The sequence below is a fragment of the Chenopodium album genome, chromosome 9 (genome assembly GCF_948465745.1).
Source record: "Chenopodium album chromosome 9, dcCheAlbu1.1, whole genome shotgun sequence".
NCBI lineage: Eukaryota > Viridiplantae > Streptophyta > Magnoliopsida > Caryophyllales > Amaranthaceae > Chenopodium > Chenopodium album.
Window position 1 is genome coordinate 15,869,643 of NC_137842.1, and position 17,681 is coordinate 15,887,323.

Sequence of the window (17,681 nt, forward strand, 5' to 3'; positions counted from 1 at the left end):
GCATTGTAGTTTTCACTACAACCGTTTTGAAATAATAGGTCACACTTTTATTTTGATCATATTTTCCCAAGGTTTTCACAAATTTGAACACTTATAAAATTTAATTTGTGGGGGAAAAAAAATGTTGGTTTTTTACTCGTTCCTTCAAAAAAAATTCATAAGGCGTAATTTATCACTCCGTATACAAAGCAAAGGAATTGCATTATGCGTTTAAGGTGAAATCATATGAGTTGAAGGTACATACCTTCATTAGTTACGATTACAAGTTTGTGTAATCACATTAATTTTGATGATAAGGCAACAGATTCTGGGTTTTATGTTTCTCGTTTGATTTCTTTTTTCCCTCTCAATCAGAACTTATTTTAACAATAATATATACAAAGTAATAATCCAATTAAAATAACTCGTATTTTGTACGCATTATTCAAGTTTCGACAAAGTAGAGGGCGTTTCTCACGAATCAGTTGTCACCTACAGATAAGAGGTCGAAGAACAAGTTAGAAGACTCGGAGTACAGATTCAACTTGAAGAACAGCTGCTGCAGCAATTAGCGGCCAAAAGCTAGGGAAAGCACACTTCCTCCTGCTAGCACTTAGCAGCAACATCAACAGTTCAACACTGATTACTGAATCTGCACTTTTAGTGTTGCTGTACTGTACTAAATAGCTAAATCTTATTCAATTGATTAGTTATAATTTTTATTTTACTGGGATGTCCAACTTTAACCTTCATTGTAGACTAAAATTTGATTTCATAACAGCAATTCATCACTCGTACAAAATTGCCAACATCAAACAAAATCGTGCTAAACCAAACCTAGGTGCAGATAAGGCATATGCCCTGTTCGATTTAACTCATTCTGAATTAATTAAGACAAAGTAATTCCCCTTTTTTTTTGGTTAGTGAAATAGACAAAATATGTTTAGATAATATAGGATTTTTATTTTATTTTATTTTTTTAATAACTGAATAGAACAGCACCTCAGCCTATATTCCGAAACAAATATACCCCTAAGTCACTTATCCATTGAGCTGAGCTTGTCTAACCTAAACTAGATGACATGAACAGAAAGAATAATAGTAATTGACATCACAATAAATGGGTCCAGGGTATTGAAGATGAAGAGGAAGGGTATTAAATTTTCGACAATCTACTTTTATTTTAAAAAAGCTGGAGAATCGATTTACTCGAGAAACTGGTGAAATTTGTCGACTCAGATGCATGAATCACTATTGCTTGCTGCTTCGTCTTTCCGCAAGGAAACAGAAAAAAAAGACTAAGTTGAGATTTGTATGGGTACAACTATTAACAGTTTAACTTTTACACGTTCATTTACTTACATGGTGATGTTATATGGACTACATCCACCCAAAAGAAAAAAAATAAGGGGGAGAGGAAAAAGCCAAAAAAAAAAAAAAAAAAACGAAACTGATATAATAGGGATCCAACAAACAGAACTTTAAAAACAGGAAAAAAAATTGGCCATCTTTACCTTCTTACTGGCTTATATAGGAGAACAGTGACGTATTTTGACTGAAACCTATGGGTCAGACCAAGTGCAACCATAGACTGAGAAGCAGCCCAACCTTTTTCTATAAAAAGATGGTTCAACACGACATGCTGGGGCCTCAAAAAGGGTGCTTCATCTGAACTTTCCACACCAAGGACTGTTAGCTGTAGCTGCGGTGGTACTATCATTGGCTCCTTTGCAAAATCATCTTCTCCTGGAAATTCACGATTGTAACTTGACTCAGGAGATGCTGGTGCCTCAAATTCAGCTACACTGTCTAGATTTTCCGGTACATAATCCTGCGAATGAATATCAATATAAAAATTAAGACCATTAAAAATCTGAACAATCCACAATAAAACTCCATGTTAGCTTTCTAATTACTTTATGAATACTAAAGGTAATAGAGGAGATGGAAATGTTTTTTAAAAGTCTTTGGCAGGAGGTCTAGCCAAGAAATCATGCCGAAATTCATGACTTTACCATCAATTTGCTGTGCACTAAACAGGCCATTTGTAAAAGACATTTACCCATAAAAGAGACTACCAAACGGGCCAAATGGAGAGCCTATATATCCATACAAGATATTACATCAATTTTTTCATGTGTTGTATTTAACAATGGTCCACCATAAGAAGGCACTAAAGACATTTATGATTTGGGAGAAAGAAAACATTAAAACAGGCCAGCCCCTCTCTCCCCTTCACATAAAGATGTAACATATACAATACTGAGAGTACTTGTCTTCCAAACCGAGTAAGGTCTTAGGCTATATTCTCTTCATCTGAATTTCTCTAATCTAAATTTTCTGGAGTCTGGTCAGGTCTGGTTTGATCTAGTGGTCTGATTTGACTGAACCTTGACCTTATCTATTCATTAATATACTACGTATAAGAAAAACATTATCAATTGAGTCTTGTTATATTCTTCTTAATGTGTAATTTTCAAATATCTAATCTTCATAATTTTTAGAAATATAAAGTGAAGATATAATTGCAATAAGCAAATAGAAAGATGATCTAGTTAGGTCAGGTGCACTATAAGTAAGAATAACTGCAAAAGTTCTTGAAATAAGATAAAGAAAGCAAAGCCACCAGCTTCTCGATTGTGAAGAAGATTTAGGTGACAAAGATGAAAAATAATGAGGTGACAAAGATGAAAAATAATGAGGCGCCTAGAATTGGTGGCAGAAAGGACCATAAAGATAATGGAGAAGAGAGGAAATGATATGGGAAATTTAGGGGATGTGGAATGGGAAAGGAAAGAAGGTAGGGGAGCTTTGAGAGAGAGAGAGAGGGGGTAGGGGGGGGGGGGGGGGGGGGGGATTGAAAACAAGGGGTAAGGGAAGAAGGAAGAAATTTCATAGGTATACAGGTTAGTGCCAAAGGGAAAAGGGAGGATGTGAATTCATCATATCGCCAGCACTCCAGCAGCAGCTAAGGGTAGAGTGCTCAAGGTTTCATTTATGAGCTCTAGTTTCTTATGAGAATCATATCAGACCCATTTACATCTTTACTGGTTTGAGTATATTGATGGACAAAGGAGCACACTATGCGGAATCTCTTTAGTATATCTCTTTTTATTCATTTTCTCATGATTGGCAGGATATCTATAATCTATCTTCACTGAAATCCTAACTGCTCAGACAGAAGCAACTGATGACTAATTTTTGTGTTTTTTTTTTTAAAAAAAAAAGGTCCAGCACAACTGTCATCAACTTTACGCATCCTCAAAATTCCTGGGCACAGAGGCATCTGGAAAAAAATATTTACTCCAAAACTAAAATGCATAATCAGAACCTAATTATCTTATTTGCCCATAGGGCCATAAGCTCTTTGGTCCGAAAAAATTCATTCACTATTCTACTCGTTAATAGAATCAAACATGATGGTAGAGGCAAAGCATAGTTCTCACTATGCATCTGTTGAACATCAAGCCTAAAAACAAAGAACATGAAGCCCAACTCCAATTATTGGCATTGAACATCAAGCCTAAATTATTGGCGTTGAACATCAAGCCTAAAATTATAGAACATGAAGCCTAAGAGCTATAGTTATGATGATATTATGTTAAGAGTTATGTTCATTGAAGTATATGTTGTTCTTTTTATATTTTTGAGTCATATATGTTCTTTTATTTTAGCCTTCATGTTCTTTGGATGTATGCTTGATTGCTTGATGTTCATCAGATGCACAGTGGGCATTGTGCATATGCCTCCACCATCCAATTATTGGCGTGTTCAGATCAATGTTTACATATCAGTGACATTCAGGGGAAATTTCCAAATTCAAAGCCATACTTACATGAACATTAAGGACATTACAAACATGTCCCATCTCAGTAGAAACATGGGGCAGATCTGGTGAATATTGTGCCTCACCATCGACAATAAATTTGTAATGATAAATGCCGGATGGTAGAACTAAAAGAACAGCATGATCCTTGCCTGATCTTCGCAGAATCTTCCTGCAGAAAGCATAATTAAATCATATATTGAACCATCTTTAAGCATAGCCACTATAATGATTACCTTGTTGTCCAGTTGTCCCACGATCCTTCCACGGCAACATTATTGCCACCAAGACTCCAAGTGATCACAGTAGGAATTCCTTTCTCAGGAGGCTCATCAACAGCTCCAAACCTCTCTGTCCTCATATCATTATGAAATATAGTGCCATCATCCTTTTGCAAAGGAGCCACAGGAAGCTGCAAAACATTGTTGTGACATTAGGATTTGTAGTTACGACACAACATTTATTCAAGCAATCATTTGATAAGCAGCCTAATCTGATAAATACAAATATTAATAGCCACACACTGAAGATCAGACAATCGCTATCAATTGTGGATTTTTACTGTAATAGGTCTCCATAAGGTCCATAACACATCAATTGTGGAAATAACTCCATATATCATTATGAAACAATGGTCCTCCAATGTGAATTACTTTCAAGATATAGCATATCATCATAACATTGATAGCAGAAGTCATTTACTTTATTCAAATTACTACTCTATGATAGAGTAATAATTGAAAGAGACCACCAAAAGCAGAAATTCATGAGAAGGGAATTTCTTGTACAGTTGTACATCTTAAGTCATCCACAACCAGCATATAACTTTAACATCCATAACAAGAATAAGGTTTACTATATGCTTTGCATGAAGCTTGGCACTGTTGCTGCTATTCATTGCACTACATTCGTGGGCTGTGCTCAGGTGAGCTGACAACGAATGCAATGCAGCTCACTTAAATGCACAGTTCAAACACATCGACATTCAAACAAAGGATCATATATACAGCAATTCTATAAGTGTCTTATTCTTGGACTAATTTTTAAAAAGTCGGTTTTACTTTAATTAATGAAAAATAGAGAGGTTGGGGGGGGGGGGGGGGGGGGAGGGGTCTTTGTGGTCCAATATTTACCATTATATGATGGGATTTCTATGTAAGCAGTAGCTCCTAAACTCTTAAGTGTGTTGCGTGTTACAGGTTTCTTTAACGTTTATGTTCTCAAAATAGAAAATATTTTAGATTATTTATTTTCTTAAATTCTCCATCCCAATTCAACTACTTGAGAAATGAGATAAGGGCAGTTTGTGAACAAATGTATTAAATCACAGTTCTGGGGAGGTAGGACGTAATTGGTAACAGTTGTACCTCTGACTTTATTAAAATTTTAAGATTTTAATCAAAGTAGATAAGCACCAGCCCCACCTTGTCCTACTTCTGACTTGATAGCTTTATCTAAATGCTTTAATTATCTAAATGCCAGATTAAGTTCAATTCCTGCTAATAAGGTTAGCTTGATAGCTAAATGATTTGTTATAAATCCAATGCAGATTGGATTAGTAACATGCTTAGTTTTGCTAGTGCCGCTACCTCTTCTGCATCAACTCTCAACTTGCAAGGGATTAAATGCTACTTAGGAATTTAGGATACATCGTTTCCAAGTAAAGGACTTTCAGTCAATTATCCCACAGATAGCCATATTAGCATGGCTATCAAAAACACTATGTAACTACATTGGCCCGCATAGTCTGTTATTAAAGCCACAAAGGATTTTGATATTACTAAAATTCACATTATAGGAAAGAATTAAATTCACAAACAAGGTACTAGAAAGGATACTTTCAAGTTTAATACAAACAATTTCAAGTTTAATACAAACAGTGTTTTCACAAACACTTCAATTTCAAAGACGCAGTGGAAAACTTTTGCTAATCAACATTGAAATGGCTGCAAACCGCAATATAACATATCCATGCTGTGCCACTTACATGATAAATTACTGTAATAGCAAACCTTAACAAACTCTATGAACATGATAGGTGATATTTAAAGAAATAAACAAAAGTTTCTTCTGAAGCTTAAAAATACCAGCTTAAACGTGCTCTTCTATGCTCACAGGTCTCCTTCTACCCGACTAGCTAAAAAAAACTCCGTACTATTCTTTGTTTTCAAAATTCTAGTCCCTCTGACCCTTAATTATACTTTCTCCACCGCATTTGACTCTAGGCTAATTTCTATATAATAGACTTAAAATGCCATAACTACAATTCATCTTTGAATGTTTACCATTTTATCTTACTAAATAGAATCCTTCAGAAACTCATATCAGAAAAAAAAAATCTAGGAAACTTCAATAATTTTAGAATGTAAGTTATTATATTGGAACAAACTAGAATACATGTATGGCCTATATTAAGGCACAGAGCCACGGAGAGATTGACGCACTTATCTAATAGCTCACTAAACTGTCAACGCAAAGTGAACCACAACCAATACTGCAAAACACATTTAAAAATTCAAATAACCAAAATAGATAGCATACTAAATCGTGGGAAGCTCTTGTAACACAACAGGAAAGGAGTCGTAGGAGTGTAGGACTATCAAGTAGCCCACTGCCAAAGAGAAACAATATGGCTTGCTCTCTTTATATTTAACATTGTGGATTCAAGATATGTAGGTTGCCTTTGTCTGAGTAATAATATGTTCAAAAATTTCAGAAACACATAAGTTTGGAGGTCAACCACAGTATCAAGCTATGACAGCTACAATAATACTTTGTAGTAATAGCACAAATATAATCACAATACTGTGGTATAAAGATCCAAATAATAATTTCAGACTTCAGTGCAAAACATTGTCCTCATTAACAGTTCAGAAGCAATCATTATCACTCTTGCAAGGGACCATAATCATAACAGCAGCTCCAAAAGGTGAGACTATTCACACCTAATCAACGAATAGAATGCCCAGCCTTGGCAGTATACGAATAACAAAATACAATAATCATATCATACAGATACATCTTTATATTGTGTTGTAATCAAAATAAACGATGCCTTACCATATGATGGTTTAAATTTTATAACTTGCATTACAAACTCAAAAAACACAACAAATCCAATAGATTAGATCTATGTTACTCGGACTCTTTCATTTACCTCACGTGTCCGTGTCGACACGACTCGTGTCGGACACCGACACCGACACCTGGACGCTTCATTTTTAACTAAAAACACAATTTTTTTCAAGAAAATGGGCGAGTCCGATACTTGGACACCCGTGTCTAATTGGACACTTCATCCGAGTCCAAGTAACACAGGATTAGATAAATGATATTTGCAAAAAATTGAGCGTGAGCCAATGCACTAAGAGCATGGTTGGTATAGAGTATTTAGAATTAACATGTTTCATTACCTATTGCATGGTATGAGTGGTGTGGTAATAGACTCCATTTTCTAAGAATAAACACTTCCACTCACTTATAACCTTTCTCAACCCTACGGTGACAAATACAAGGGATTAATTTCCTTAATAATACCAAACAGCTAATTATGATAACAATTACCACCACCCTTTCCCCTTATTTGTTTCAATTACATTTTACTTCCTAGATTCATACCAAACATGCACTAAAATAGACAGAAAGAAAAAATACCACCTCTATTTTTTTTCCTTCTCCGAGCACAAATGACAAGAACTTCATCAAGTTCTACAGACATTGGGGTTCAAAGATTACCCTAGGGCAATAAGAATACGGAGAATGGGATGTACACTATAACAAGGTTGTGTGACTTGTGTCTAATTAAACCTTAATCCGAAAGGAATCCTCATTGGCTACTTTGCAATAAACAAGAAGCAATGTTTAAATTGTAATCTGTTTAGATACACTAGGAACCTTGGTGTTGAACATTGGAAGGTTAAAGAAAAAATCTTGGTTACCTAAAAAGAACCACATACTTGGTCTGCGTTACGATTTACTTCCAATAATGATTGAGAGACACAGTAGCACTAGTTGGATTAATTAGTTGAGAAAAAATTCACAGTAATCTAAGGCCATCGTAATCTAAATGCCAAAGAATACTAAAAGCAATCTGCTTTTCCAAGAACAGAGCACTCGTGGAACACACACTTTATTAAGGAGGATTCCAAATCTTAGAATTCATCTCACCTTTGGCCATTTAAGCATGAATTGGACCGCCTTCATCACATAGAGTTATAGACTAACATTGAGGATTTGACTTAAGATGCTAAAACGACATTATAAATTTAGTGAATTGACACTGCCAAAAAAACACTGCACTAATAATAACAGGCTTCAGGGAAGGATGCCAATTAGATCACTTTACTAAGGTCCTCCTACCCAAAACCTCGTTCAAAACCGGCGTCTACATCATTGTCTTTTGTAACTCACCATGAGCCAATAATAATAACTTCAAATTTTAAGTCGTCATCATGTTCAAAACACTTATTCCCTCCATCCAACCAGAATCAATTCTAATAAGTCGATACCTTAATTTGAACTAGTAAGGTGACAACTAAATCCCGACTTCAATAAACAAACATTAACAACAAGAAAAACAAAATAAAATCAAAAGTAAAACCCATCACCATCCAATACTAACCATTAATTCTCATTCATAAACCAATATGGTGATTTGAACTAGTAACGCGACAACTAAATCCCGAACAAACAACAAGTTCAACCAAAAAAAAGATAAAAATAAACATTTCAAACAATATATAATCAATGGTAAAAAGCGATCAAACCTGAGGAGTAAACAAAAGAGGCGAAACCGAACGACGAGGACTTTCAGGAGGTGTATTAGCACCCATTGAATCTGAAGAAGTAATTCGACCAACTGTAATTGGATTCGTGTTCGTAGTAAGATAATCATGTACATTGCCTATATTAATATTACCTCCACCTTCTTCTTCTCTTCCATTTGCATTACCCATTTCTTGTCAATTGAAATTAACCCAGAAACAAGATCAAATCTAATCAAATCCCACAAATTTGATTCAATAAATTAAAAGATCTGTGAATAAGATCAGATTGAATTATGACAAAAATGGTATGTTGTTATACATGAATAGAAATTGGTGATAATTTTTGGATAGAATTGTTTGAAAAATGGAGGAGAGAGAAATGGAGATGTGAAAGGAGGAGAGAGAAAGGGAAGAAGGGTGGTGAGATGCGGCGATTTACAGACAATGACGTGCCGGCGGGGAAGACGGTGGTTGGATTATAATTTTGTTTTTTTTAAAAAACATAAAAAACAAAATTAGTTTAAGTTAATTTTTACAAGATTTACAAAAGTGAAGAGGATATGTATGAGATGACATGGTCAACTATAGCCAAAAGATTGCCTCAAAAAAACAAAAAACTTTAGCCAAAAGATAAAATAAAAGAAAATTTGCAAGTTGGATCTACCATCTCTAATTCAATTTACTCCCAACAATTTTTTTATTTTTTTTTTAGGTGGTTTAATTTACTCGCAACAAATTTTTTTTTTCTTTTCTTATTTAGTAATTTTTAGCTTACAAAATGACATTTTATATCTTTTTTTTTTAAAAAAAAAACTAAATTATTACTACTCTTAAATTTATTTCATTATATGTTAGTTTTAGGGTCTTTATTGACTGAAATGAGCTGAACTGAACTGAATTGAAATGAAATGAATATTTGTAAGAGAAGGAAATTAGGAGCTGAACAATAAATGAGATTTATTGATTCTACAATGCTACAAGTCCCTTTCTGCTGCTACCAAAAGCTCTTTACCTCGTCCTTCTTTCACGTGGTACAAGCCCCATCGTGGTACTGGAACTATGAAACCAGTACGCTGTTCCTCCTTGATTGCTTGTCGAAGGATTTGTGGGGCTAAACTTGCAAAGTATATCTCCAGCAACAACGACCCTCTTACCACATGTTAATCAGGATGAAATGGAATCGATTAGGTGAAGTAGTTCAACTGCACCAATCGTAGCTCCTTCATGGAATTGCTTAAGTCGTTGGGCATTAACCTTGAACTCGTTACCATGCTCATCAATCAATTCCACAGAACCAAATTTATTTACCCTTTGAACAGTAAAAGGACCCGACCACCTTGACTTTAATTTTTCTGGGAAAATTTTAAGTCTAGAGTTGAACAAGAACACCTTATTACTCTCTTTGAATTCTCTCGGAAGGATCATCTTGTCATACCATATCTTGGTCTTCTCCTTATAGACACGTGCACTATCATAGGTCGTCAACCTAAACTCATCTAGTTGATTAAGTTGAAGAAATCTCTTTTTTCCCGCTAGCTTAGCATCCAAATTGAGCTCCTTAATAGCCCAATATGCCTTGTATTCCAATTCCACCGGGAGGTGACATGCTTTACCATACACAAGCCTATAGGGAGTAGTACCAATCGAGGTCTTAAATGAAGTTTTGTACGCCCAAAGGGTGTCATCCAACTTGTCACTCCAATCTTTCCTTGATTTTTCTACCACCTTCTCTAGAATGGCCTTGATCTCATGGTTAGAAACTCCAACCTGACCACTCGTTTGGGGATGATAGGCTAGACCTGTCCTACGGTATACACCATACTGTTTGAGGAGGGTGTCCAACTTCCGCTCATGAAAGTGAGATCCTCCATCACTGATTATAGCTATAGGCACTCCAAATCTTGGAAAGATGGTTTTCTTGAAAAGCCTATGGACCACCTTGGCATCATTGGTAGGAGTGACGATGGCCTCAACCCACTTGGATACATAATCAACGGCGACAAGTATATAGCGATTCCTTCTTGAAGAGGGAAAAGGTCCCATGTAATCAACACCCCAAACATTAAAAATTTCAACTTCTAATATTCCAGTTTGAGGCATCTCATGCCGCCGCAAAATATTGCTAGTCCTCTGGCAAGAGTCACAAGTCTGCACAAAAGTGTTAGCATCCTTAAACATAGTGGGCCAATAAAAACCTGACTCATTAATATTGGCCACCGTTTTGGTGGGACCATGATGTCCTCCATACGGTGAGTTGTGACAACTAGTAAGAACACCGTGAACTTCCCATTTGGGAACACACCTGCGAAATAATCCATCTGCACACTCACGAAACAAAAAAAGAACATCCCAAAAATAATGTTTAACATCATAAAGGAACTTCTTTTTCTGTTGGTAGGACAAGTCAGGGGGTAGAGTACCACCCACCAAATAATTTGCATAATCTGCATACCAAGGGTGTTGCTCTACAACTGCATACAAATGGTCATCAGGGAAAGAATTATCTTTAGGGAGAGAATTCTTACCCTCATCATACCTGATACGTGACAAGTGGTCTGCCACAACGTTCTCTGCACCTTTTTTATCCTTAATCTCCACATCAAAATCTTGGAGCAAGAGAACCCAACGGAGGAGCCTAGGCTTTGATTTTGCCTTGGCAATTAAATACTTCAAAGCTGCATGGTCAGTAGAAACAATGAGTTTAGAACCAATTAGATATGATTTAAATTTTTCTAAAGCATAAATAACAGCAAGAAACTCCTTCTCCGTAGTGACATAGTTGACTTGGGCTTCATCCAAAGTTTTACTTGCATAATAAATAGCATGTACAACTTTGTTCTTTCTTTGTCCTAGCACATCACCTAATGCGAAATCACTTGCATCACACATGATCTCGAAAGGGAAAGTCCAATCGGGTGCACATATGATGGGTGCCGATATCAATGCTTGCTTTAACCTGTGAAAAGCCTCAAGACATTCGTCAGTAAAATCAAATGGGGCATCCTTGAGTAAAAGCCGAGTTAGTGGTTTAACAATTTTAGAAAAATCTTTGATATAGCGACCGATAAAAACTCGCATGACCTAAGAAACTTCTAACCCCCTTAGCATTGACTGGAGGAGGCAATTGCTCAATCACAGAAATCTTAGCCTTATCTACCCGTATACCCTTATCAGATACAATATGACCAAGGATTACTCCCTCTGTCACCATAAAGTGCACTTTTCCCAATTTAATACTAAGTTGCATTCTTCACATCTTTTTAATATTTTAGCGAGATTTACAAGGCATGCATCATATGAAGACCCATACACACTAAAATCATCCATAAGTACTTCCATGATAGACTCTATGAAATAAAAAAAGATACTCATCATGTAACGTTGAAAGGTAGCAGGGGTATTGCATAAACCAAAGGGCATTCTACGATATGCAAAAGTACCATAAGGACATGTAAATGTACACTAGTAGAAAAAATCAATTTCCTACCGGTTCAAAACCCCCCTTTGCCACAGGTTTTGAACCGCTAGGCATTTGGGGGGTGGCAATTCTCCCTTTAAAAGCCATCGGTTCAAAACCGGTGGCAAAAACAAGTATTTCCACCGGTTAATCGATGGCAATAATATTCCCTGACTTTTTTTTGAAATTAAAGCAAATTGGCACTTTAAAATTAAAGCAAATTGGCACCGGTTAACCGGTGCCATTTTATGTTATTTTTTTTTTAAAAAAATTAATTTTTTTTGTTTGTTTTTTCAAAAGAAATATAATCTAACAATTAAATTCAACGCAACATCACTGTCATAATAAACCGAAATTTAATCTGAATTATAATTATCATTAAATTATTATTGTACAATACCAAAAAAAAATTACAACATAAAAATCCAAAAAAAATTACAACATAAAAAAAAAATTACAACATAAAAAAAAAATTACAACATAAAAAAAAAAAATATATTACAACAACTAAATTAATATCCCAAAATCAACATCTTGATTCTTCTATGTGGAGTCATAAACAATACCTGCATCGATTAAAACACCAAATTAAAGTTCATAAAAATCACATTATAAGCTGCGAAAAAAAAACAAGAACACTCATGCATGTACCCAGAAATTTCAAGAACTTAGAAAATACATGCATGAACTCAAAATAATTTAAAAAAACAAACCCAAAAATCACCTAATAAACCAAGAAAATCGATTAAAATCAATTAAACACAACAATTTCGAAAATCAATTAAACCCAGAAAATTCCAAAATCAATTACAACCAGCAATTACAAATCAATTAAACCCAGAAACCCAAAAAAATTCCAAAATCAAGGCATATTTTGAATTAAACCCAGAAAATCAATTAAACACATCAATTACAAAATCAATTAAACTCAGAATCCTAACCTCGAATAATCAAACCCAAAAAACCAAATGTTGTTGGTGATGTCATCGTATTGTCGGTGTTGGTGGTGTTGTTTTTGCGGCAATGGTTAGTGGTGGTGGTGGTGGTGGTGGCGGCGGTGGTCTTGGTGGTGGTTTTGTTGTTATGAGAATGAAGGAGATGAAGGATGAATGAAGGCGACAAGAAAGAAGGAGATGAAGGATATAGATAGAGAGCAGGCGGAATGAAGGAGATCGAAAATAATGAAGGATGGAGAAGGAGATAAAAAAGAATGAAGGATGGAGAAGGAGATCGAAGAGAATGAAGGAGGAGAAAGAAGGATGAGAGGCGGAGAGGGAGGAGAAGAGAGAAGGAGTAGAGGAGAGAGGAGATCAACTTTAGGGTTAAGGGAATAAGGGCTACGATCTATAAAAGGGTTTTTTTAAATGAAATCCACCGGTTCAAACCGGTGGTATTATTATTTTTCCCACCGGTTTTTTTTGAATCGGTGTCAATACTCTTCCCTCAACATCCCGCCGCCTTAGGGCGGTGCCAATCTTCTTTTTTCACCTAGTGGTAGTTTTTCTTGATCTTCATGGTGAATTGGAATTTGGAAAAATCCCGAATACCCATCCAAATAACAAAAGAACTTATGATTAACCAACCTCTCAAAGAATTTGATCAGTAAAAGGGAGAGGAAAGTGGTCCTTTTTAGTGGTGATATTTAATCTTGATAATCAATGCACATACGCCACCCTGTAACAGTTCTATTGGGAATCAATTCATTTTTATCATTTTTAATCACAGTCATCCCACCCTTTTTAGAAACCACCTGAATAGGACTTACCCACTTTGAGTCAGAAATAAAATAGATAATACCTGCATCAAGTAATTTCATCACCTCATTCTTGATTACTTCTTGCATTTTAGGATTCAACCTCCTCTGGGGTTGAATACATGGCTTGTAGTTGTCCTCTAAATGTATCCTATGCATACAAAAATCAGAGCTAATACCCTTGAGATCATTAATAATGTACCCAATTGCCCTTTTGTGGGTTCGAAGAACCTCTAGAAGTTGGGAAGTTTGTGGGTCATTAAGTGCAGTACTAATGATCATAGGGTATAGTTCTTGCTCATCAAGAAAAACATATTTCAAATGAGAAGGGAGAGGTTTTAGTTCAGGTTTCTTGACCTCTTCAGGTTTTGATTCCTAAACTAATTTCACTACCTTCATGGTCTCTTTAGGATCAAGCTCTTCTACTGAAAGAGCTTTTTCAATAGCATCCACCTCATTACTCCAAATGCTTGCATCACCTGCAGATAAATCTCCATAAAGAACTTCCTCCAAGGGATCCCTTGCAAGAACCTGTGGTAAGCTTTCTTCACAAATATCATCCATATTATCAATGACATCAATTGAACAACAATTAAAAGTGATATTATTGTCTCCTATAGAAAGGTTTAGTTTTTCATTTTTAACATCAATAATGGCTCCTACAGTATGGAGAAAAGGCCTATCTAATATAATGGGAATTTGTGTATCCTTAGCCATGTCTAATACAACAAAATCAACAGGGATAAAAAATTTACCAACTCTGACAGGAACATCCTCTAAAATACCTAAGGGTATTTAACAGAATGGTCTGCCATCTGCAAAGTAATGTTAGTAACTTTCAAATCACCCATATCTATGAAGACATTACCAATATGACAAGTGATGTTAGAAAAACTACCAGGATCCTTTAATTTAGGAGGGGATTTATTTTGCAATTAATCACTATATTCCTTTGTAAAAGATACAGTTTCTACCTTATCAAAGGCCCTTTTCCTAGTCAAAATATCTTTCATAAATTTAGCATATGTAGGAACCTGAGTGATTAAATCAGTGAAAGGAATCGTTACCTGCAAATTTTTCACAACCTCCAAAAACTTACCGAATTGCTTATCAAACTTACTCTTCAAATGTCTATTGGGGAATGGAAGATTGATAACTAGGCTCTGCACATCTCCACCTTTTTCCTGAGATTTACCCTGAAAATAAACATTAGAAGTGTTAGTTTCCTTTTGTAGCCCTGCAGGGTTAGTAAGATTAGTATTTGGTACAAGGAAATCTGGATTAGCAACAGGATTATAATCCTTGGGCATAGGAGGCCCATCATAGTGTGAACCACTCCTTAGAGTGATTGCATTAGCATGATTTGTAGGATGGATTGGTTGTGATGGTAGAGCTCCCTACTGACGAGTTTGTAGGGTAGATGAAATCTGTGCAATTTGATTGTCCATGATTTTATTATGAGCTACAATCAAATCAATTTGTGCATCCCTACTCTCCATGTGCTTTTGCATGCTTGAAAGCATTGCTCTAATTTCTAACATAGTAGGGTTAGAAGATGAGGAGGGTTGTGACTGGTTTTTCTGGCCGGAATTAGGATGGTAATATTTTTGCTGTGGTGGTGGTTGCTGTTGTGTTTGTTGTGGAGGTGGAGGGTTTTATACATTGGTACTCCGGTAGGAAAGATATGGGTGGTTCCGGAGGCCAGGATTATAAGAGTTGGAGTATGGGTTATTTTGCCTATAGGATTGGAAGACATTAACTTGATCTATGGAACTCATACAATCTTGCTCCAAATGTCCTACAATTCCACAATATTCACAAAAGCTTCATTATTAGCAACAGCAGAAACATTAGCTATAGAGTTAGGAATAGTAGTAAGATTATCTAGTTTCTGGCAAATAGATGTTAACTGAGCCTGCAAAAAGGATACAAAATCAACATTATGTTTTCCTTTGTTAGAAAACCCTCCCGGATTCCCATATTGGGAAGTGTGAATTTCCATTTCTTCGATAACTTGACCTGCATTTTCAACATTAAGGTTCATGAATCTCCCACTAGCTGCAGAATCTAGAATTGATCTAGATGAGTTTCCATGTCCATTGTAAAGGCTTGGATCAACTGCCATTGTGCCAGATTATGGTAGGGGCATTCTCTATGTAGATCCTTAAACCTTTCCCAAGCCTCATATAAAGTTTCATCTGGCTCTTGGGAAAAGTTTTGAATAACACTCCTTAGTAACATTGTTCTCTCTGTAGGGTAATATTTATTATAAAAATTCAAAGCAAGAGTTTCCCAGTCAGTAATTCCAAGTGTTGTTCTATTCAAACCATTAAACCATAATTTAGCTTTTCCACATAAAGAAAAGGGAAAAAGAATCTCCCTGATTTGGTCTTGCGTGACCCCAGCTTGCCTAATGGTATTGCAATATTGGCATAAATCTGCAATGTGTTAGGATCTTCACCCTTAGCTCCATTGAATTGCTTCCTCTCTATCATCATGATAAATTGGGGTTTAATCTCAAATTGCACTCAATCAAGGGCCGGAGTAGGAGTAAGGTGTGGAAAATCTGTCAGCGACGGCTGAGAATAATCGCTGAGCTTGCAAGGTGGAGGAGGTGGTGGTGTTGTCATCTCCGATTCAGGTTCTGAAAAGGCTTCCGAATTTCTAGAATCAGATGGTGGTTCCGAAGGTGGATTACCTCCAGAAGTATCTCGTATCTGGTTGTAAAAATTCTTCTATCTATGAAAAGATCGTTCGATTTCAAGATTGAATAATGGAATGTAACCTGATCTAGAAATCCTGAGCATAAACACAGAACTAAACGAACAAAGATGAGAAAGTTGTCTCAAAGAACTCACGTTCTATGTTGAGACAGGTGAAAATAATTAAAACTACAAAAATAATCAGAAATAAAAATAAAATCGTTTTCCCGGGCAACAACGCTAAATTTTGACAGGATAAAGTCGTATCACCTAGTCAAAAATAATTCCTAAATTCCTCTAACTATGCAGATAGGGAAGAAGGGTTGAACTATAGGGAAACAAGTCTTCCTATTCCTAATTAATTAAAATGACCTAAATTATAAAGTAACTAAATTATAGATATAAGGAATTAAACTAAGGGAGATAAAAATAGGGAGAAATCAATTAATAAAAGCCTAGGGCATAGGTTCACCAATAAATAATATTCCAAGGTAAAATACAATAATCAATCATCAATGCATCAATTAATCAGATCATAAAGGGCTTTCGCTACGTATTACTGTAGACACCCAAATGTGTCTCCCCAAAACCAAACCCTGTGATGAGTACCTTTCATGTCATTGATTATCGAACAAAGAAAAAGTGTGAAAAGTCTAGTGATGAGGATGTTTTTATTAAAATATCTCTTCTTTCTGTTTTTGAAAATATTTCTTTTCTTACCTTATATATGAAAAACGTGCATTCCAGTTTAGTTTGGTCCATGATATGGGTCTAATAATAGTGTAGTTGGATATGGCTTGAAAAGACACAAACGATATATTATAAACCCAATTCCGATGATGAGGAAGTTATGGCCAAAATACTAAAATGGGCCCGATTTGGTTTTTATATGCGGCCCAATGATCTAGAGGAGGGCCTATTATTAATTATCATTCCTAAAGCTATTAGGATTGATTATAGTCTTCTAGAATATTCTATAAGGTTATCTTAAATCCTAATGGAGTTAGGATTGATAATTATGTTTCAAAGAGTTTGAAATTGAATAAAACTACTCCGTTTTAGAATCCTTGTTTTGTATGAAGTGGAAGACATTCAGATTTTATTTTCTTGTCTCATAATATTTATCCAAAATTTATATGGTTGGATATATCTTGAAATTATATTTCCAATGATATATTATAATATTAAATCCGAGTTA

The 17,681-nt window shown here is 35.5% G+C and overlaps 1 protein-coding gene, 1 long non-coding RNA gene and 1 other non-coding gene across 5 annotated transcripts; 1 reads left to right on the plus strand and 2 right to left on the minus strand.

Annotated features, from left to right (window-relative positions):
* Nucleotides 1-180: 180 nt before the first annotated feature.
* LOC145558431 (SNF1-related protein kinase regulatory subunit beta-1-like) lies at nucleotides 181-9,084 on the minus strand. Of its 3 annotated transcripts, none has more exons than XM_081619674.1 (5): nucleotides 8,572-9,084; nucleotides 4,042-4,217; nucleotides 3,815-3,977; nucleotides 1,494-1,810; nucleotides 181-471 (listed from the first exon to the last, which is right to left on the minus strand). In XM_081619674.1, exons 1-5 carry the CDS (start codon nucleotides 8,758-8,760, stop codon nucleotides 468-470), a joined length of 849 nt encoding a protein of 282 aa, XP_081475800.1. In that variant the 5' UTR covers nucleotides 8,761-9,084; the 3' UTR covers nucleotides 181-467. The 3 variants fall into 3 exon arrangements, with proteins under 3 accessions (XP_081475800.1, XP_081475803.1, XP_081475799.1); XM_081619677.1 differs by lacking the exon at nucleotides 181-471 and having other exon boundaries at nucleotides 1,220-1,810; nucleotides 8,572-8,642; nucleotides 8,724-9,083; XM_081619673.1 differs by lacking the exon at nucleotides 181-471 and having other exon boundaries at nucleotides 1,220-1,810; nucleotides 8,572-9,083.
* A 3,289-nt stretch (nucleotides 9,085-12,373) lies between these two features.
* On the minus strand, nucleotides 12,374-13,363 carry LOC145559601 (uncharacterized). Its single transcript, XR_014092796.1, has 2 exons — nucleotides 12,970-13,363; nucleotides 12,374-12,594 (listed from the first exon to the last, which is right to left on the minus strand). It is a non-coding gene; the product is annotated as an uncharacterized LOC145559601 (long non-coding RNA).
* A 2,549-nt stretch (nucleotides 13,364-15,912) lies between these two features.
* Nucleotides 15,913-16,019, plus strand: LOC145561179 (small nucleolar RNA R71). The gene has a single exon (XR_014093743.1). It is a non-coding gene; the product is annotated as a small nucleolar RNA R71 (small nucleolar RNA).
* Nucleotides 16,020-17,681: the final 1,662 nt, after the last annotated feature.

Coding starts and splice junctions, on each gene's coding strand:
- LOC145558431 (XM_081619674.1), bottom strand. CDS start 8,760: ATGGGTAATGCAAATGGAAGAGAAGAAGAAGGTGGAGGTAATATTAAT. Junction 3,978..4,041: donor TGGGACAACTGGACAACAAG/GTAATCATTATA, acceptor TGCTTTCTGCAG/GAAGATTCTGCGAAGATCAG. Junction 1,811..3,814: donor GTAATGTCCTTAATGTTCAT/GTAAGTATGGCT, acceptor ATTCATTCGCAG/GATTATGTACCGGAAAATCT.